At 45.2% G+C, this 22,553-nt stretch overlaps 1 protein-coding gene across 1 annotated transcript in view; it reads right to left on the bottom strand.

Annotated features, from left to right (window-relative positions):
• Positions 1-20,208, bottom strand: part of KDM7A (lysine demethylase 7A) — a 103,489-nt gene extending 83,281 nt beyond the window's left edge. The window contains exon 1 of the mRNA XM_079785782.1: positions 19,915-20,208. Within this exon, the coding sequence (XP_079641908.1) occupies positions 19,915-20,108 (194 nt within the window). The 5' untranslated portion in view covers positions 20,109-20,208. The remainder of the gene's footprint in view (positions 1-19,914) is intronic.
• Between the last annotated feature and the right edge of the window lie 2,345 nt (positions 20,209-22,553).

Raw genomic sequence — 22,553 nt, 5'->3', positions numbered from 1 at the left:
CTAGTTCAAGGCTGACCAAAGTGTAGAGTTATGTATACCTGGAGGAATAGATGACATGCAGGCTTGAAGCCTGCTAGGAAGACAATACATCTGAGATGCTGATCTTCTAGTTACCCCATCTTGCCATGAAAATTGAGGAATGTGCTGAGGTTGTGAGCAGTTACTCACACTGCTGGGCAGGCAAGGTCACCACTGAAACAGAGAGGAACCCAGAGGATCCAGCACCGTCACCACGGTGAGAATAGCTGGACTTGAGTGATCCAGTCCCCAGAGGGCACTATCGTTGGTAGCAGGGCCTGTTTATGAGAACTGACGGCCAGGGCAGTTGGCCCTGCCAATGGGACAGACTGCTGGGCCTCCTGCTTTGTACAGCCATTCTCATCGGGTTAAGTCCTTTAATCCTTTACACTTCCTTTAGAGAAACCTTTACGCCAGGCGTCCTCAAACTACGGCCCACGGGCCACATGTGGCCCGCCGAGGACATTTATCCGGCCCGCCGGGTGTTTTTGCCGTTTTGTTTTTTTACTTCAAAATAAGATATGTGCAGTGTGCATAGGAATTTGTTCATAGTTGTTGTTTTTTTAACTATAGTCCGGACCTCCAACAGTCTGAGGGACAGTGAACTGGCCCCCCGTTTAAAAAGTTTGAGGACCCCTGCTTTACGCCTTCCCTGAGTCTGTTAGTGTCCTTTCATCAACTACCAGCACCCTTCTGACACCTTACACATGCACATTTTATATGATAAAGACTCTTTAATTCAATAAATATTTTTCTTACAAATATTAAAATATGTATTGAGCATCACAAACACATGACTTAATAGATACCTCTGTTTAGGACAAAACTAAATTTCAAAAACTGAAATCCTTTTAAAGTGCTGCATAGATATGGCAGAAGCTGTGATGGTAGTCAAAGAAAGCCTGAAATGTGACAGTGGTAATGAAATAAAAAGTCACTGATGTGGTTAGTGGAGAGGAGGGGAGAGCAAAGGAGGAAAAGTCACCCATCTCCTAACATCACTTCATCTTAAAGTCCTAAGAAGCTTGTACTATCTTCCTCTGTTCTGTCCAAGAAAACAAAAAACACCTCAGAGCAGTGAAGCTGGTGAATGAACCAGGTGGTGCAAGGGCCAGGAGTAAGGCTGAGAGCAAGCCGGGCGACTGGCAGGAGGTGAGTGGAGAGACTCCCTGGCAGCTCCAACAAAGTGATGCTGAAGGAAAGAGCTGTGGGAAAGACTTCGGAGCTTCCAGAGGATACTCGATTCCAACAAGGGTTAAGAAATGAGAAAACCGAGAAAGCAAGGTCGGTTCAGGGGATCTGATCTCTCCTGCCACAGGCTGGATGCCCATAAAGGCAGAGGCAGTAACAGGAAAATTAGGGGAGCAGAGTCTAGCGCTGACTACTTGGCATTTGGATGGTTGGAAAACCTGGTTTATGGAAAGAAGTCCCTGAATCAAAGAGAAGGGCCTCTGCTCTCTCAGTAACCATGGGATCTAAGGAAATGTTGATCATCTGACAGAAAATAAGACAGTCTAGCAAGAAAGGGAAAATAACTCAAAGAACCAGGCACAAAGAAAATTAGCCTTAAAAATGTACTGGGATAAGAAGAATGCAAGAGTGGAAGATGAGTCAGACCTGTAACAAGTTAAATTAAGCACAAAGACTACAATTCCTCTAATCTGCAGATAGTTTATACATACCCCAAGATTCCTTCGTAGTCAAGAAAAAAGGACTGACCCCATGTCTACAGTGTAGCGTGTGTGGCAGGTGAGGCACTGTGGGAGTCCACAGAGCAGAGGGAACCCAGGAACCCACAACCCAGGTTCTGAGGAAGAAAGCTCTAGTACGGTCACCCCAGAAAGTTTCTCAAGTCACTGATGGGAACTGGCCAGAAAGCCTCTGCTTCCAGGGTGCCTGTGTCCCATACTTTGTCACAGTGGGTCAGTTAGGGTGCTAACAAACTGTCCCATTGTTCTCACTTTTATTCACATGTCTTTAATAGTCAGGGTTCCTGGGCAGTGGAAACATCTCTAGGACTTCCAGGCAGTTCTCCAGGACCACTTTATTTTCTTTTGTATATTTATTAATATAAAGTACCCATTAGACACTATATAAATCAAAAGGACCATAGTGGTTCACACTCCAATTTCTCTGTCAAATAGTGACCACTTATCTGACAACAGCTTTTACACATTAAAAATGCCAAATTAGGCCCTGGCCAGGTAGCTCAGTTAGTTAAAGCATCGTCCCAATACACCAAGATTGCAGGTTCGATCCTGGTCAGGGCACATACAAGAATCAACCAATGAATGCATAAATAAGTGGAACAACAAATCAATGTTTCTTCCTCTCTAAAAATCAATAAATAAATAAATTAATTAAAATGCCAAATTATTTACAATGGGATAGGTTCCCCCAGCTTTTGCAATCTCATAATTTACTGCACATGATGTCAGACTGTTAGGATTACTAACTGATAAATAGGAGTCACTATTAGATGTTTAAAATTCCTGTGTTTTGTGCTCAAGGAAAATGATACTTCTAAAGTACAAAAGAAGTTCAGTACTTCTCCACAAAACATTCTGAATGTTTTATTCCCCCTCCCCATAATAAAACACAACTTGAATATGTCATTATATTTTCTCCAACATTGATTTTTGATACATTAGAATGATCAGATAAACAGTCTTACAGCCCTGATAAAGAAGTATCTTAAATTTGCATAATTACTATGTTTAAGCTCATCAAACTTCAGTATCAGTGGTCCCATGCTCCCTGTCTTTAGAAAATAAAATTTAAAATATGACTACATATAAAAAAATGTCAAAATGTATAATACTAGAACATTACCTTAAGAATAAACAAATGCTCATCAAGAACAAAGACACACATACAAAAATACACTATAGCATTAAGTACTAAGGAGTGAGGGAGGAAGGGGGTGGAGAAGAAGGGAAGAAGGGAAGGAGAAAGGGGCTGAAGACTCCATCAACAGAGAACCAGACAAATTATGGTAAATCCACAGAATGGAATTCTATGCAGCCATTAAAAAGAGTGAAATACCTGTATATGCTGATATGAAAAACGCCCCTAGACCTCCAGGATATTTTAACAGTGAAAAAGAGAAAGGCATAGAATCAGGTACACAGCATGACCCCTTCCTTCTGAATGAGAACTCAAAACTTAATGTTTACCACTAGGGAAAGGGGACTGAAGGAAGGAGACAAGATACATTCACTTCTCATTTTTTTATCTTTCTATAGTACTTACTTTGTTTTTTTAAATTATAGGCTATATGGCCAAAGGAGACATAGACTCTTTTTGTATTCATCTTTTGTACTTCTCTATATTGCTTAAAGCTAATAAATATTACACATTAAAATTTTGCTTTTTAAAAAAGTAAAGTTGGCATACATTATATTTGTTTCAGGTGTACAACATAGTGATTGGACACTTATATACCTTATGATGTGATAGCCACACTAAGTCTGGTGATGAGGTCTCACCATGCAGAGATATTACAATATTATTAAGTACTAGAGGCCCGGTGCATGAATTTGTGCACTGGTGGGGTCCCTCGGCCTGGCCAGCGATTGGGGCCGATCAGAGCCATCTTGCCCAGTCCCAATCTGGATTGATGGGGGCTGGCTGGCTGGGGAGGGACCGTGGGAGGGCTCCAGGGCATGTCCAGCCTGTCTCACCCAGTCCCAAAAGGCCAGACCCCAGTAGCAAGCTAACCCACTGGTCAGAGTGTCTGCCCCATGGTGGTCCGTGTGCATCATAGCGACTGGTCGGGCGGTCGACGGAATGGTAGACCAATGGGTCGGACATTTAGCATATTAGGCTTTTATATATATAGATTAGAGGCCCAGTGCATGAAATTCGTGTACGGGGGGGCGGGGGTGTCCTTTAGCCCAGCCTGCAACCTCTCCAATCTGGGATCCCTCTCACAATCCAGGACTGCTGGCTCCCAACCGCTCGCCTGCCTGCCTGCCTGATTGCCCCTAACTGCTTCTGCCTGCCAGCCTGATCACCCCCTAACCACTCTCCTGCCAGACTGATTGATGCCTAACTGCTCCCCTGCTGGCCCAATTGCCCCTAACTACCCTCCCCTGCAGGCCTGGTCGCCCCCAACTGCCCTCCCCTGCTGGCCCGGTTCCCCCCAACTGCCCTCCCCTGCAGTCCTGTCACCCCCAACTGCCCTCCCCTGCAGGCCTGGTCTCCCACAACTGCCCTCCCCTGCTGGCCTGGTCACCCCCAACTGCCCTCCCTTGAAGGCCCAGTCCCTCCCAACTGCCCTCCCCTGCTGGCCTGATTGCCCACAACTTCCCTCCCCTGCCAGCCATCTTGTGTCCGTATGGTGGCAGCCACCTTTGACTACATGGGGGTGGCCATCTTGTGTGTTGGAGTGACAGTCAATTTGTATATTACTCTTTTATTAGATAGGATAAGTTAAAATTTTCCTTTATATAATAATCTATAGAAAATTCTAATGAGCCAATTAATTTCAAAACTAGTGGTAAAGGGAAAGAATCAAGCATTTAATTCTGCTTCTCCTATATAGAACTGTACCACTAGGCAGTCAAAAGAGCAGATGAAGGAAAATTTTCTCTTTATATAAGTATTCCAGCTTATAGTTGAAGAAGGAATTCATAATTACACTAGAGGCCCGGCACACGAAATTTTTGCACGGATAGGGTCCCTAGGCCTGGCCGCGATCAGGGCCAATCTTCCCCGCCTGCTGGCAGCCGGCCCCACTCCCCACCCACCCTCTGTGTGTGGGGTGACCAGTGAGGCAATTGGGCCCCGGCACCGCCCACGTCCACTGCCATCCCCCCACCGGGTTCCCCATCAGGCGATCGAAGCCTGCCGGTCGGGGGGAAGGACCAAGAGGTTGGCCGTTCCTGCCCGCTTGCCGGCCCTGCCCGCCCCCACTGCTGCCGCCAGTCACCCTCTGTGTGTGGGGCGACCGGCGGGGTGACCAGCAGGGCGATCAGGGCCCCAGGGCCACCCATGTCCACTGCCACCCACCCCCGGTTCCCCGTTCCCCATGAGGTGTTCGGGGCCTGCAGGCTGGGGGCAGCTCCTGAGTTGAGCATCTGCCCCCTCGTGGTCAGTGCACATCATAGCCAACCGGTTGTTCCACCATCCAGTCGATTTGCATATTATGCTTTTATATATCTAGATTACCACCATTTTGCAACCACTAGTGAATAAGTGAATGGATATTGGGATTGCATGGCAGCAAGCATGACCAAAAGAGAAACAACCATTTCTACTTCCTGATGGAAGACTATACCACCCACTTATAAAATACTAGAGGCCCGGTGCATGAAAATTCATGCACTGGAGTGGGGGGGGCGGTCCCTCAGCCCGGCCTGCCCCCTCTCACAGTCCAGGAGCCCTCAGGGGCGGGAGGCAACCCCCATCACACCTATGCTGCTGCCACTGCCGGCAGCGCCAGCCTCAGCCGGCCCTGGTTACCTGAGCCTCAGGTGGCCCTGGGCAGCTGGGCAGCCGACATCCGAGGCTTGCCTGCGCCTCAGGCCAGCCCTGGGCGGCTGGGGGGCTGAGGGAACCGGGCGTCGCCATCTTTGAGAGTGTGGCAGTCAATTAGCATATTCCCTCCTTATTGGTTGTGGGCGCCGCCATCTTTGAAGGCGTGGCAGTCGAATAGCATATTCCCTCCTTATTGGCTGTGAGTGCCACCATCTTTGAGGGCGGGGCAGTCAATTAGCATATTCCCTCCTTATTAGATATGATGATTCTTGGGAGTAAAACCTGAATCTGACCAAGCTTCTCTGGATTCAAATACTAATTCACAAGAAAGACAAAAACATGTTCAAAGATGTTTCAGGGATGTAATAACAAAATAGAGAAAGTAAAAAAACTCTATAGGATAAACAACGACTTTCTGCAACAAATAAATTGCAAGGGAAAAAGAGGGACACGAGGTGAACCTGTGGAACAGGGTTTTCCAACAGCACTGTTGAGTCTAGGGCTGGATTATCCTTTTGTTGAGGGGACTGTGCTGTGTGGAACATTTAGTAGCAACTATGCCCTATAACTACTAGATTCCTATAGCACCCTCCCCTCCAATAAAAATAATCAATGTCGCCCTGGCCGGTTTGGCTCAGTGGGTAGAGCGTCAGCCTGCGGACTGAAGGGTCCCGGGTTCAATTCCAGTTAAGGGTACATGCCTGGGTTGCGGGCTCGATCCCTGGTGGGGGGCGTGCAGGAGGCAGCCAATCAATGATTCTCTCACATCATTGATGTTTCTATCTCTCCCCCTCTTCCTTCCTCTCTAAAATCAATAAAATATTTTTAAAATAAATAAATAAATAAATAATCAGTGTATTTTTTAAGTGTTTCTAGATATTGCCAAATCCCATCCAGTTGAGAACCACTGCTACAGATTAAGAGACTTCCGAGACATATCAGCTTATCACTACGTGTAAGACCTTAACTGGATCTTGAGTCAAACAAATAGAAAAAAAAATTATAACACTTAAGAGACAATTGGAGAGAAAAAAAACGAAAAAAGAAAAAGAAAAAAAGAGACAATTGGAAATTTGAACAGTGAATATTTGATGTTATTAAGGTCATGATAATCACTGAAGCAGAGTGATGGTTCCCAGGGAGCACATTGTACTATCTGTGTTCTTTCATATGTTTTAAATTTTCTCTAAAAACAACAAAAATTAAAGTCAATACCATCATGGTAGCTAGCAGCATTCAGCTGAATGACAAAACAACCCAATAACTGAATCTTGAGAACATTCAACTGATTTCCACTAACCATCCCATGTACGCTTGCTCATGTACACGTAGAAGAGGCTCTCAAAACAAAATCCATTTTAAAAGGAAAATAATCACTGTCTTTTTAAAGGACAAATTAAAAGTGTACTCCCAGGATACCTTAAACCCCTGGGGTTCACAAAACACAAGTTAGGAAATGCTGCTTTGGAGAAATTCCTAGATCATGAATGCATTAGAGATTCCTATTATATTCATTTACTTGCTCAGTGTTTGTTCCTCCATGTCTCTTATATTTGTCAATTTTATTTTACTAAATACTACCAAAGGCAGTGGTATTTTCAAATTTAGATACAGAATATTTTAAAATTTAGGTACAAAGCATCACTAAAATACAACTTAAATATCTAATAGTGCAGAATATTTTTCCATGAGGCTGTTATTCTTAGAGCTAATAAAGTATACTTAAAAACACATTATATGCCAAGAACCACATGATTTCACTCATATGTGGGATATAAAACAGAAAGCAAAAACAAACAAAAACTCATAGACACAGAAAACAGTACCATATGGTGGTTACCAGAGGCAAAAGGGAGTGGGGAGGAGGTAGAAGAGGGTAAAGGGGTTCAAATATATAGAGAGTGACAGGAGGAGACTTGACTTTAGTGGTGAACACACAATGCAATATACAGTTAATGTATTATACAACTGTATACTTGAAACCTATATAATCTTAATAACCAACACTACTCCAAAAAACATTATTAAAATGTAAAAAATACATTATGTGCATAGGAACGTATCTTAGGAAATAAGCTTATGGTTCCCCATAGATGCTTAAGAAGTCTTTGACACAATTCAACAACTATTCATGATAAACACTTTTAAAAAAGAATTGAGGGTTACTTTCTTAATATGATAAGAGGCCTAAAACTACTATCTCACTTAAGTAAGGAAACATTGGAGGTATTTCCACTAAAGTCAGGAACAAAGTAAGGATATTCACTATCTCTGCCACTACTCAACATTGTACTACTGGTATTAGCCTATGCAATTAGATAAGCAAAATCATTTAGAGGCATAAGAATAGGTAAAGAGTAGTAAAACTACCTCTATTTACATACGATAGGAACCTCTAGTGAACTGATGATACAACTAACTCCATTACTTCATTATTAAGATAGCAGAATATAAAGCAACATTCAAAAATCAAGTAAGTCTTCATATACATACCAATGACCAATCAGCAAGCAAGTAGTAGAAAAAAATCCCATTTATAATAGTAAAAAAGAAAATTAAACATTAAGGAATAAACTTAATAATTGTGCAAAATCTACATAAAGAAAAAGTTTAAACATATCTGAAAGGCACAAAAGTAGGTTTAAATAAAGAGACAGCCTGTTCTTGGACAGAATGACTCAACATTATAAAAATGTCAGTTCTCCTTAAGTTAATTTATAAATTTAATGTAATACTAATAAAATATCAATGAGCTTTTTAATAAAATTAGAAAACATGCTACTAAAGTTTATATGGAAAAATAAACCTGCAAGAATAACAAACAAACAAAAAATCCACCTGAAAACAAAAGAACACAAGGTTGGGACTTGTCTTACCAGACTTAAAAACACTATAAAAGCCTCCATAATTAAAACAGTGTGGTGCATGGGGGGATGAGGACAAATATGTGACACCTTAATCAATAAAGAAATTAAAAAAAAAATAAAACAGTGTGGTGCAATACATGAATGGACAAATAGAACAATGGACTAGAACAGAAAGTGCAGAAACAGACCCATGCATATACAGAATTTCAACATGATAAAGGGGCATGTCAAATAGTACTAGGTAAATACGGACTTCTTAATAAATAGTGCTGGGACAATTGGGTAGCCATTTAGAAAAAAATACAATTATATCCCTATTTTGTAAAAAATATGTATATTTTTTTTATTTCAGAGAGGAAGGGAGAGAGACAGAAACATCAATCATGAGAGAGAATCATTGATTGGCTGCCTCCTGCACTCTCCACACTGGGGATCAAGCACATACCTGGGCATGTGCCCTGACCGGGAACCCAACTGCTACCTTCGGGTTCATAGGTCGACACACAATCACTGAGCCACGCTGGCCGGGCATTATATCCCTATTTTATACTATATGTAAGAATAAATTCCAAATGTATTACAGATCTAAAAGTAAAATTAATTAATTAACTATTAATTTATTAATACCACACAAGTACTAAAAGAAAATGAGGTAAAATACTCTTTAACAACTTGGAGTAGCCCTAGCCAATTTGGCTCAGTAGATACTGTGTCTGCCCACGAACTAAAGGTTCCGGGTTCGATTCTGGTCAAGGGCACCCACCTGGGTTGTAGGCTCAATCCCCTGTCCTGGCCTCCGCAACCAATCAATGTGTCTCTCTCACATTGGTTGTCTCTCCCTGTCACTGTCACTCTTTCTAAACATTAATGGCTCGAGAAATAGCCTCAGGAGAAGACTAACAACTAGGAATAAAAAATTTTTTTTTAAATCAACTTGGATTATAGAAAGACTTGCTAATAAAAGAGCTAATAAAAGATTAATAAATATGACTATTTATAAATATTTTTTTACAAATTTTCATGACAAAAATAAATCACCATAGACCAAAAAATAAAAATACAAAACAACTGAAAACTGGGAGATAATATTTATACATGCCACGAAAAGCTAATACCCCTAATACATAAAGAGCTCTTAAAAATTATGGAACAAGCCCTAGCCAGTTTGACTCAATGGATAGAGCCTCAACCTGAAGGGTCCTAGATTTGATTCTGGTCAAGGGCACGTACCAAGGTTGCAGGCTGGATCCCTGGCTCTGGTTGGGGCGATCCTTGGCCCTGGTTGGGGCGCGTGCAGAAGGCTACCAATAGATGTGTCTCTGTCACATCGATGTTTCTCTCTCTGTCTCTCCCCCTCCCTTCCACTCTCTCTTAAAAATCAATGGGAAAATATCCTCAGGTGAGGATGAACAAAACCAAAGTTAAGGGACAAAGGATCAAAAACCTGATAAAATCAGAAAAAGGTATAAACAGGCGATTCTCAAAAGAAGAAGGGAAAAAGAAAGAAAATGACCGTCAAACATATATAATGTTGTTCTAATTCATTTGTAATTAGAGAAATACACATTAAAACATGGATATCAGTTTTCACGTATCAGATTGGCAATGATTAAAAATATGAAAACAGGGGGGCCGCGGGCCCCTGGATCCGGGTGAGCCTGGCCCCGGGTCCGGGTGAGACCGTGGGCCCCTGGATCCGGGTGAGCCTGGGTCCCGGGTCCGGGCGAGGCCGCGGGCCCCTGGATCCGGGTGAGCCTGGGCCCCGGGTCCGGGCGAGGCCGCGGGCCCCTGGATCCGGGTGAGCCTGGGCCCCGGGTCCGGGCGAGGCCGCGGGCCCCTGGCTCCGGGTGAGCCTGGGTCCCGGGTCCGGGTGAGCCTGGCCCCGGGTCCGGGTGAGGCCGTGGGCCCCTGGATCCGGGTGAGCCTGGCCCCGGGTCCGGGTGAGGCCGTGGGCCCCTGGATCCGGGTGAGCCTGGGTCCCGGGTCCGGGTGAGGCCGTGGGCCCCTGGATCCGGGTGAGCCTGGCCCCGGGTCCGGGTGAGACCGTGGGCCCCTGGATCCGGGTGAGCCTGGGTCCCGGGTCCGGGTGAGGCCGCGGGCCCCTGGATCCGGGTGGGCCTGGCCCCGGGTCCGGGGGGGGCCGCGGGCCCCTGGATCCGGGTGAGCCTGGCCCCGGGTCCGGGTGAGGCCGCGGGCCCCTGGATCCGGGTGAGCCTGGCCCCGGGTCCGGGTGAGGCCGTGGGTCCCTGGATCCGGGTGAGCCTGGCCCCGGGTCCAGGTGAGGCCGTGGGCCCCTGGATCCGGGTGAGCCTGGCCCCGGGTCTGGGTGAGGCCGTGGGCCCCTGGATCCGGGTGAATCAGTGCCCCTGGGTCCGGCCGAGACCAAACCAGAGGGAGTCGGACCTGCATTACCACCATTTGTCCACCATCCAGAGCTGAGGGGTCAGTGCCGACATGTACTCATAGGGAACTGGTGGACATTGATATTGGGTCTCAAAAGAACTGTTGGTCCAGAAAGAAACTCACTACAGACTGATTCATTTGCCTGTCAGCATAACTATTATTGCTCGTCGCACATTCAATTCTTATAAGTATATCTCTAGTGACACATGATTTCGCTCATCTAGGGGAAATGATGAACAACATAGACTGATGAACAAGAACAGAACCAGAAACAAGGAGGCATCGATCGGACTATCGGGCCTCAGAGGGAGGATAGGGGAGGGTGGGGGGAGGGGGGAGAGATCAACCAAAGGTCTTGTGTGCATGCATATGAGCCTAACCAATGCTTAAGTTCAACAGAGGGTTGGGGCATCCAAGGGGAGGGGTGTGGGATGGGAATGGGGGGATGAGGACAAATATGTGACACCTTAATCAATAAAGAAATTAAAAAAAAAAAAAAAAAAAAAAAAAAAAAAAGAATATCGTGGATACCGTATTTTACCTTTCTGTCTCTGAACCTCTATGTATGTGGAGTCTCTGAATCTCTCATGGATGTGGGAATGTCATTAAATTTGGTTCTTTTCTCTTGTTAAAAAAAAAAAAAAAAAATATGAAAACACATCCTGATGGCAAGAATGTGGTGGAAGAGGCACTCTCATATGCTGCTGATGGGAATGCAAACAGGCCCAAGCATCAGAGGGAAATCTGGTAATCCTAACAAAACAACATATGCACCCATCTTTGGGCCAAGTAATCCCACCTCTAGTAATCTAACCTGAAGATATACCTCCAACAACATGAAAATACATATGCACAAGATTATTCATTACAGCATTGTTTTTCATTGCAAAATACTACAACCTAAATGCCTATACACTAGAAAAAAGATGAATAAAACAAGCTACATACTATACAGGTGTTAAAAAGAATAAAGAAGAACGCTGAACTAACATGGAGTGATTGCCACTATATGCTATTAAGTGAGAAAAAGCAAAATGAAGTGTATTCATCATAAGCTACCCTTCGTCTGAAGAAAACAGATATAAAAAAAACACATGCATCTGCTCATTTGTGGGAAAACACACCAAAAACACCACACAGAAAGGATGAGCCAGAAAGTATAGATTACTTACAGGATGGGGGTGAAAAAGGGATGGAAAGGCGTAGGAGGGGTGAAGAGGGCATGACACTTCTGAGTATACTTTTTCATATAACTCTGACTTCTTAGAATGATAGTAATGTTTTACATATTCAAAATATAAACTAACAATTAAAACCAACCAGGATGTGGGAGGACTCCAAAATGCAACACAAAAGAACTAGGTAACCTAACTTTGGAAAATTATTTGACTAGATATTATAAGGCTAACGACAAAAAAAAATTTTAAACAAGTACTGTAACCTAGTTAGCAGATTTCTTTATTATAAGAACTACTTTCTTTATTCTAGAACTACTTTATGTATACACTAGGATTGAACAAATAAACCTATTAAATGTAATAAGAGCTGGGTTTCTCAGAGTCCAGAGTGCTAACCATTACACAATGGAACCTCTCCTAAGAGCTGGGTTTCTCAATGTTGGACAAAAAGTTACAAGCAAGGAAAGGGAAAAGGTTAAAACGAATGCTGTGGTATTGGATGAGAATCAAAGGTATCATTGTGAAAACATATAGTTTTTAATATATGTAGATAGATACAACAGAAATAAATCCAGATGTGTATGCATGTGTGTGATTTCTGTATTTCCCAGCTCTGTCCACTGGGAAGGCCTCGAAGCAATGAGCCCACCTAGTACCAGACCTTAGTTTCTAAATCCATTCTCCAAAGAAACCAGGGCTCACACAGACACATACAAAAATCATACAAGTTACCATTAATTCAACTATAATTAATGGGAAAAGAGTAATATTAATATTCATGGAAAAGTAAGTAAACAATCATTACAGTAATAAAATATAACTTCCAAAAAGAATCAGAACTTGGTAGCAGCTACAAGATCAGCACTGGCCAACTGTTCAAAAGCTGTTTAACTTATTGTGGAGTTCCAATTGCTAGAACCAACCAAAGCCTGCTTTATAACCAAACTAGAGGCCCGGTGCATGAAATTCGTGCACTCGGGGGCGGGGGGTCCCTCAGCCCGGCCTGTGCCCTCTCACGGTCCGGGAGCCCCACGATGGATTGCCCCAAAGAGGTAGGCCCTACCCACCCTGCCGGGCTCCAAGATGGATCGCCCCCGCAGAGGGAGGCCCCGCCCACCCACCAGTCCGCTGGTTGGTGGCCTAGGCCTCCCTCTTTGGGGCAATTGTGGAGTCCCCCGACTGATCCATCGCCCCACTGGCTGGTGGCCTGGGCCTCCCTCTGCAGGACGATCATGCGGCGATGGCCAGGCCCCCAACCAATCGCATCACACCCACCTTGGCTGGCCTGGCACCAGTGGGTGTCATAGCGTGGTTGTCTGGAAGGTCGTCTGGAAGGTCATTCTGCTGTTCGATTGTTTGGTCGATTTGCATATTACGCTTTTATTATTATAGATTCCTCTACACCTGTTCTATTCTTATTCTTCAGCCCCTCACTAAGGGTCATCAAACATAAAGGCATTCTTCCTCTTGGATGTCCAATAAACTCAATTTCATACCTAAGACACAGGCTATGAGAGCGTACCAAGCAGAAATCTGTCACAAACTGGTTAAAAAAATAAATAAGCTTAATGAAAGAACTATATGTCAGTACCTCCAAGCAGCCTGAAATAAGGCTCCCATATCACAACACATTTTGTTCAAATAGCGAAATTGAGCATATATGTATAAAATTCTCATAAGTGAAATACATGAAGACAATACTTATATATTCTCCTATGACAAACTGTCATATCAAAAAAAATATATTGAGAAATTCAATAAATGGGCTTTTTGTTCTTTTATGGGGGGATATATGGTCACCTAGTAAGTTTATGTTATAATACTAAAAGACTTCATCATTAAGGAGAAATGTATCTAAAATAAATTTCAAAATTCATTCTCATCCTTAATTTAAAAATCAAAATATACTTCAATAAGAAATCCATCACAAGATGAAACAGAGTTAAATTATAAAACATTTCAAACATTTATTTTATAAATACTGTTCCCAAGGCAGTTATGATCATTAACATATTTATGCTAAAGATAATTTTAATAAAAAACAAAAACATTGGGGCAGGGGGCGGGCTAGAAGGGGTCAGTGGGGAAAAGGGGGGACATATGTAATACTTTCAACAATAAAGATTTGGGGGGGAAAAGAAAAGCAAAAAATAAATAAAATAAAAAAGAACAAAAACAAAAATGTTTATAGATATCTCTCTGGGCTCCTGCTGTACCTGTTCCACCTATGCACCTACCCGTACCCCCAGGAAAGAAACTAACAAGGAGGAAGAGAGCCAGTACCACCTGCTAGTTGAGAGCCTGAGCTCTGAGGTTAGTCCACCTGAGTTCAGGTGGTGGTTCTATGACCTTTTCTAGCTTTGTGACCCTGGGAAAGTAACTGACCCTCTCTAACCCTCAGATTCCTCATCTGTAAAATGGGGATAACAATAACTTATCCAGCAAGGTGACTATGAGATTTAGATGACTTAATACATATAACGCAATTAGAACAGTGACTACTAACACTTGGTATAAAAAGCATTCAATAAATGTTTGACTGAGTTCCTGGGACTTCAGAGTAACTGAGAAACTCCTACCCAATAGCATTATTATAAATAAAATCCTTCTATTCTCATAAACTAAGCTCTTTATTTATTCAAGCCTTAGGAAGAAAAGTTAATATATGACATTTATAAATTACCCAAACTGACTCAAACTTTTAAAATCATCTCTCACCTAGACTGTTGTTATAATAACCTTCTTACTGATCTACCTGTCAGCCTTTGCCTCCCTCCAGTCTATTCTCCATGTAGCAGCCAAAGTGAACCTTTCAAAGGTTAAATCAAATCGTTTACTCCTCAAAATATACCATGTGCTTTATGTAAATTCCAAAATATTCTTGTGTTCAAATGTCTCCTTTTCAAGGCACTCCATAATCACACCTTGTGAAAGTAGCCTTATACTACCCCCAGCCCTCTTTTCCCATGATACAACTTTTTTTTGTCATATACATGTTTATCTGCCCTGCTCTCTCCGGACACACACACACACACACACACACACACACACACACACACGCATACACGAATGTTAAGTTACAGGAGAGCAAGGACTTAGTTTTTGTTCATCGCTATATTCCCAGCACCAAGAACAGCACCCAGCAATCCCATTAAGTCAGGACAAGAAACAAAATAAAATTTAAAAATACTGTATGTCAGCTACCAAATTGGTAAACATAACTTTTTAAACATTTGAATGATTGAAGTACACTTAAAGTTTAAAAAATCTTCAGTGAACATACAGCTCAGTGAATTTTTACAGCTGAATCAGTCACATAAGCACCACACAGATCAAGATCGAGAACATTTGCTGAACCTCAGAAGCTCCCTCCGGCCTTCTCTCAGTCATGCCCCCCAGAGGTAAGCAATAGTCTGATTTCTCTCATCCAATTATGCCTGTACTTGAACTTCATATAAGCAAAATCAAAGAGTACACACTTTTGTGTCTGACTTCTTTTACTCAACTTTTTATCTGTGAGATTCACCCATGTTGTAAGCATCAGTAGTGCATTTTTTTTAATCACTGATGAGAATTCCATTTTATAAATACACCATAACTTATCCAATCTACTATTAATGACATTTAGGTCATTACATTTTGAGGACAATATAAATAGTGCTGCCACAAATAATCTTGGGTACTTCTTTTTGGTGGGAATACTCATTTGCAGATTGACAAAGTTTTTGCTTGGCTTGGTTTTGGGTGACAGGGTAATAAATACCTTAGAGTGGAGAGGATGCAGGGAACTAGAAGTGGACACTGTTGGTAAAAGTATAAATTGGAATAACCTTTCTAGAGGACAATCTGGCTGTAGGCACAAAAAGCCTAAAAATATCTGTGCCCTGTGACTACTAATTCTACTTCAAGGAATTTCTTAATGAGTACTTACACGTGCCACTTCTTAGTGTTTTACGCGTATTAACTCATTTGACTTATTCTAAGGAAATAATTAGAGATACAATGGTTTGTTTAGAATTATGTCAACCATCCATCATCACTAGAAAATACAAGAAAAAGTAGTAAGCAAGGCAAAAAAAACTAACAAGAGGGGAATGGTTTTAAAATATATTGTACTCCTGTGAAATTACACACTATACAGCCACTGAAAATGTTTTCAAAAAACTTTAAAGATACAGAAAAAAGTACATATTAATGAAAGAGGTTAGGTAACAGTGGAATGCATAAAATGAATTCCAGGTTGTTTTCAATACATACATATACCTTAAATGTTAAAATAGTGGCAATCTCTGGGAGACATGAGTATTTTCATATTCTTGATACTTTTTTATACTTCCCTTTTTTCTATAATATATTACTTTTGCCAATCAAAACGAATATATTGCTAAAAAGTCTAACAAACAAAGGTATTTACAGTCTAATTAGAGAGACAGAAACATTAAATTTAGGACACTGATGCAGTTTTGCATAGGATGATATTAAGTGTGCTATGGAAAGACATGGGTGGGGGGGAACATTACAGGAAAGCTCATCTTACTTCCAAGGACTAAAAGAGGGAAAAGTCCATCTCCAATTCAGAAGGAACCTTCCCAGGAAAATCCTGTTGATTCCTCAGCTCACGGCCACTACTGGTATCAATTATACACTGTGCCCAGCAAGTGTTTTCCCCCGTCCCCTCACTTAAGAAAAAAAAAGGCTTAGGCAGACTGAGGGATGGGAATTCCTGAATTCCAAGGATACAAAGTTCAACAGCCTCACACCTGGAGGAGGCTGGTTCCACCCACCCTACTACCTGGCTAAAAAGCATCAAGGCAGGGCACTCCTTCCCTGTCAGAATAAATTAGAGCAAAAACTTTTCAGATTTTTCAGATGTCAGAAACTCCAGGCAGATTAAACCAAAATTTACATCAAAATTCACTGAGTTTAAAAAATTTTACTTGAATAATAAAATTACTAAGAAATTATCCAACTGGCCCTGGCCGGTTTCTCAGTGGTTAGAGCATCAGCCTAAGGATCAAAGGGTCTCAGGCTCAATTTCCAATCAAGGGCACTTACAGTTGCCAGTACAATCCCCAGCCTCAGTCTGGTCAGAGCGTGCAGGAGGCAACCAATCCATGTGTCTCTCTCACATCAATGTCTCTCTCTCTCCCCTTCCCCTTCTCCCTCCCTTACACTCTCTCTAAAAATCAATGGAAAAAATATCCTTGGGTGAGGATTTTTTAAAAAAAGGACATTATCCCGGTAAAGGCTATCCTCTGTACCCACCCATTTCCTCTTTCTTCCTCTTCTGCAGATAGACGACCCCAGGAAAGCTGAGCATGGGGAGGAAAGCTACACCTCAGTTCCTCAGGGGCCAATTCTCACATAAGCAAGTGATATTAGTTTAATATTTAATACGTAAGGAACATTTTGCTGTGTTCAAAAAAACAATCACTCATTTCATGGTACTATAAACATTAAAGTAAATATTGATCACAGGAAAAATATATAAACCTCAAATTATCAATACTTCATTAAGAATTAAACTTGGTACTAAGATACTGCTTTTACATGGTGGAGCAGTATCACTAAATTTTTTAATTTCTGATATCTGAACCACAGTAAATGCTCAAGAACTGCTGGTCAAAAGATAAAAAATAAAAAATAACCTGGGTTCAAAATATAGTGCATCCCCCCCCCCCCAAAAAAAAGTATACACACACTTTGAATACTTATAAAGGCGGTGTTTACTAAAATGCATTTCATTTTCAAATATTGAGATATCAGCTATTAAAGTGTGTATATATTTCAGAGTCACTTCCACAAATATGAAGTCACACAAATTTATGTGACAAATTTATGTTTTGGCCGTGTTTTCTCTTCTTCACATGTGCCCTCTTTATTTTCCCTTAGACTTCTCCTTATTTCAAATGTACACTTAAATGCATTACAAAATTCTCCACAACTTCCTGCAGCTTTTTATGATTATAGTGTTGTTACCCAAATTAAGATAAATAAAATTCTAGTCTAAAATTTATTAACCTATCAAATCTTTAAATTGCACAATAGGACAAATTTCTTATACAGCTAAAATAGTTCTTTGAAAAATAAGTATTTACATAATCACCAGGGATTCTGGTTTTATTCTATATGTCACCTAGATTTTTGGATAATCTCTACTCTGGTTGCCGGGTATGTTATGAGAACAGAGGATGTAGAAATAGAATTGGCAAGATTTTGGTATGTTCGTTTCAGTTTTATGTATAATCTAAATACAGAAAAATATCAGTGTACAAGTAATGAAAAAGAACTTTGGATAATTTATTCTTAGTTACATGTGGCAAGGTTGTAGTAATATTCCCCAAGCATAGACCAGATTGTTAAAGATTATCTGATACAGTGACAACACGTTGCATTTTCCTCTGGTACTGCTGTCAGAGCTGTGCAAACTGAAAACTGATTAAATAAAACTAACGGTACTTGAAAATTAAGTAAAACTAACTGTATCTAGCACTAAACACCTAAATGAACGCTGCAATGTAAGTGGTTTTCTCTCCCAGGGCCAGTAGAGGGAGACTAAGACATCTGGCCTGGTCGTGCAGTGTTTCTGTAAAATTGGGGAGGGGGGAGCGGAGGCTGTATTTAAATGTCCTGCTGTCAATCAAAGGACACTTCCTACAATCACAGTCACCATGTCGGCTACTACCCGCGAGCGAACTCTCGCCAAGATTCAACACCAAACGGGGCCCGGGAAACCTGCTTCACCCAAAGGTGACCGCAGGCTTTCCCACAACACCCAAATAAGGACTTTGGGAGCCCAACCCCAACTAGTTTCTTTGTTTAAATGCCTGCGAATCCCTCCCACGCCGGAGTCAAGAGGCTGTGGCGCCGCCCTTTATTAGCCTCACACTTTGATTACAAAACACACGAGTCGGCGGCCTGGCGGCGGAGGCGGCTCGAGCTCTCGCAAACGTCAAACGCGAAACGCAGGCGGCCGCCAAGGCGCAGGGCGACGCTCGCCGCCCCGCCACCCGACCCAAAGTGCCCACGGCCGGCCAAAGTTCGCCCGCACCAGGCCCTCGGGCGCCGGCCCCGCGCCGTCTGGGTGTCGCCAGCCCCTCGGGTGACGGGAAATTTCACTCTTTGTAAAGTTTGAGCTGCGGCGCGGGGGCGACGCGGGGGGGGGGGGGGGGAGAGGAGAGGCTGTCTCTTCAGGCCCCGCCGCCCACTCCATCCGCTCCGCCCCCGCCAGGACGGGGTGTACTGGGGCGGTGGGTGGGGGGCGCCGTCCCAGCCGACCTGCCGCCCCGCCCGGGACCCTCGGCCCCAAACTTCCGACTGGCATCTCCTAAGTCCCGAGAGCGGCTGGCTCATCTGTTGCTGTTTACTCCGCGAGCCCCGCCAGGCAGGCGCTGCCGACGCCCCCGGCCCAGCGCCCCGGCCCGGGAAGTTTGATAAAAACCCAGGGAAGGGGGCGCGACGGGGACCCGCCGGCGGAGGGGACGGGGCGATTTCGGGAGACCCTGGGCTGGGCCACCAGGTCCCTACCGAGAAGGAAGGCAAGGCGGCCGGCCGGGCGACGACTCGGGACCCCGAGTCCCGGGCGGGCGGGGCGGCGGCCGGGCTGCGGGCGCCGCGAGGGGCGGCGGGCCCGGCCGGCGCTCCGCCCGCCACCTGCGCCGGCGCCTGCCCCGGCCGCGTCCCCTCGCCCCGTCTCCCCCTGCCAACTTCGCGGCCGGCCCCCTTTGTTCCCGTTTGTTGTGGCGACTCTTCGCCTGGCCGGGCGATCCCACCAGCCCCACTCAGCCCGCTCGGCGCCCGGCGAGCCCGGGGCCCCGCGCGTCCCGCTGCCCGGCCGGGGGCTCGGTGCCCGGACCGCGGGGCGCGCGGCGCGGCGGCCGGGCGGAAGGGGATGCGGGCGGCCGGCGCGGCGGCGGCGGGTGGCCGGTGCCCGGCGGCGGCCGCGGGGCCGGAGGGGGTTTATTTACCTGCCGTGGAACCAGTCCTTGCAGATATCGCACTCGATCATGAAGCGGTTCACGTCGTACGGCTGCCGGCACACACAGTACACCGGCGGGGGCGGCGGGGGCGCCGAGGCCCGGCCCGGAGCCGCCACCGACACGGCTGCCGCGGCGGCTCCCGCTGCTGCTCCCGCGGCCACCGCCGCCACCGCTCCGGCCATCTTTAAAACACACACGCTCGCTCGCTGCTCCGCTCGCCGACTGGAGCGAGCGCCGCCGCCAGCCAGCGCCGCCTCCTGCAGCAGCCGGAGCAGCAGCCGGGGAGGCGGCGGCGGCGCTCAGTGCGCGCGCGCGGGGCCGCGGCGGGCGGCTGGGGGAGGGCGCGCACACGACGCGCGAGGCCCGGCGGCTCCTTCCGGCGCTCCCCGCGGGGCCGTGCGTCTCGCGCACGTCGTCCGGCCGCCTGCGCGCTCCGCTCCCCCGCGTCGGCGGGGCGCAGGGATCGGCTGAAGGGCACGCGGGGCGGGGGGGAGGCCGAGAATCTCGAAGACACGCGCGGCGGCGTGGAGCGCGTGGCCCCGGAGGGCAGCGGGCGCGTGCGGAGCCCGAGTCGGCGTGCGGAGCGCGAGCGAGGCCGGGAAGTTCCTGCGCCGGGACGGCGGCACGCGCTGTGCCGTGCCCGGAGGAGGGGAACCGGGGAAGTTAGAGCCCCCGCCAGGGCCCCCTCCCGACGGGGGAGAATCTTCCATCAATTGGCAGCCACCCCGCCACCGCTGCGGGCCGAGCCCAGGGCTAACAGTACTCAGAGCTGGTTATGCCCCGCTGGGTGCAGGAATGCGCTGGGGGCTCATCCGAACTTGGAAAACCACCCACCCCCGAATTCCCACCGACCAGCTAGGACAGGGCAGTGTCGATGGAGCCTGTTAGGTGAAGGAGGCTGTTCCCAAGAGAGTTCACTAATGTCTGTGAGCCCAGAGGGGCAGCCTTGAAATGTGGTTGGTGGAGAAAGGACTGGAGAGGAACCCCGCGCGTTTGTAAATTACATGATTTAGATGCGAATGCGCTCAGTCCCAAGTTTGGAAGAGAGGGATAAAATTCTAAATGGCGGTGACACCTCGGAAAGGGGGTACTGCAAAACCCAGATAATATGTACTCGGCATATAATGGCCATTAATAAATATTTTTGAATGAAGGATGAGATTGATAAGAATGGAGAGAGGTTGCGTTGGAATCATAAGTATGCAGATTGGAAGGGGTGTTAAGGATCATTGAATCAAGTAATTGTACCTGAATTTCACGGCATTTCTATCATTGGGAAAAGTCCCATGGCTCCTATCTCAGCCGCCTCAGGCAAAGAATCGCTGGTCTAGTCTAACATTTTTATAATTGAGGACAGTGAGTAGTAACTTGCCTAAAGTCTCTGATCTGAGCTGAAGGTAAAGTTTAAGTTTTTTCTGTGTCCAATCCTTTTTTCTGCCACACCACTGCTTGGCACATATTTTGCAGGAAAAGAAACACCTGGAAATCAGAGTTGACTACAAAGTCAATGAGTTTGAAACATACTTCTACTGGAGAAAAAAGGGAAGTAATTTTTGGCATTTGTTGAGAGGCATAGAGGATTGGTGGAACTGAAAGAGCTTGCTTTCTATAAGCTGTGTGACCTTGGGCAAGTCACTCCGTTTCTCTTGAACCTAGGTCCTTGAAGACTTATTCAGAGAAAAATTATGGATAATAATACCTTCCATAACTACTTCACAGAGGTTTTATAACAAGCAAAAGAGATCATGTTTTTGTGTGTTTTTTTTCAAGTACATTGTAGGTACCCAGCGTGCATGGCTCAGTGGTTGAGCATCCACCTATGAACCAGGATGTCATGGTTAGATTCTTGTCAGGGCACATGATTCCCAGTGGGGGGCATGCAGAAGGCAGTCCACCAATGATTCTCTTTAATCATTGATGTATCTCTCTCTCTCTCTCTCTCTCTCTCTCTCTCTCTCTCTCTCTCCCACCACACCCCCCCCCCAATCCTCTCTGAAATCAATTAAAAAATATATTCTTAAAAAGTCAAGTGTAGTGATGCTGGAAATTTGGATATGCTAAAAAGAACATAAACTTTATCATAGACTAGAGGCCCAATGCATGAAATCTGTGCACGGGAGGCGGGTCCCTCAGCCTGGCCTGCACCCTCTCCAATCCAGGACCCCTCGGGGGATGTCCGACGGCCGGTTTAGGCCCGATCCCTGTGGGACATCCCTCTCACAATCTGGGACCGCTGGCTCCTAACCACTCACCTGTCTGCCTGCCTGATCGCCCCTAACCCCTCTGCCTGCCTGCCTGATCACCCCTAACCGCTCTCCCCTGCCGGCCTGATTGTCCCTAACCACTCTCCCCTGCCAGCCTGATCACCCTAACCTGCCTGATCGCCCCTAACCACCTCTGCCTGGGCTCCCGCCACCATGGCTTTGTCCGGAAGATGCCCAGTCTATCCGGTCTAATTAGCATATTACCCTTTTGTTAGTATACATATATGTATAGGAGGGAAATATAGTGTGTGTGTGTGTGTGTATTTCAGTGCTATCTGTGGTTTTAGGATATCTTGGAACATATCCCCCTCAGATAAGAGGGGACTACTATACTAAGAAAATAGGAGTCAGATTTCTCACTGT

Source organism: Cnephaeus nilssonii (assembly GCF_951640355.1).
Source record: "Cnephaeus nilssonii genome assembly, chromosome: 12".
Taxonomy (NCBI): domain Eukaryota; kingdom Metazoa; phylum Chordata; class Mammalia; order Chiroptera; family Vespertilionidae; genus Cnephaeus; species Cnephaeus nilssonii.
This window is presented reverse-complemented; position numbering and strand designations above follow the sequence as displayed.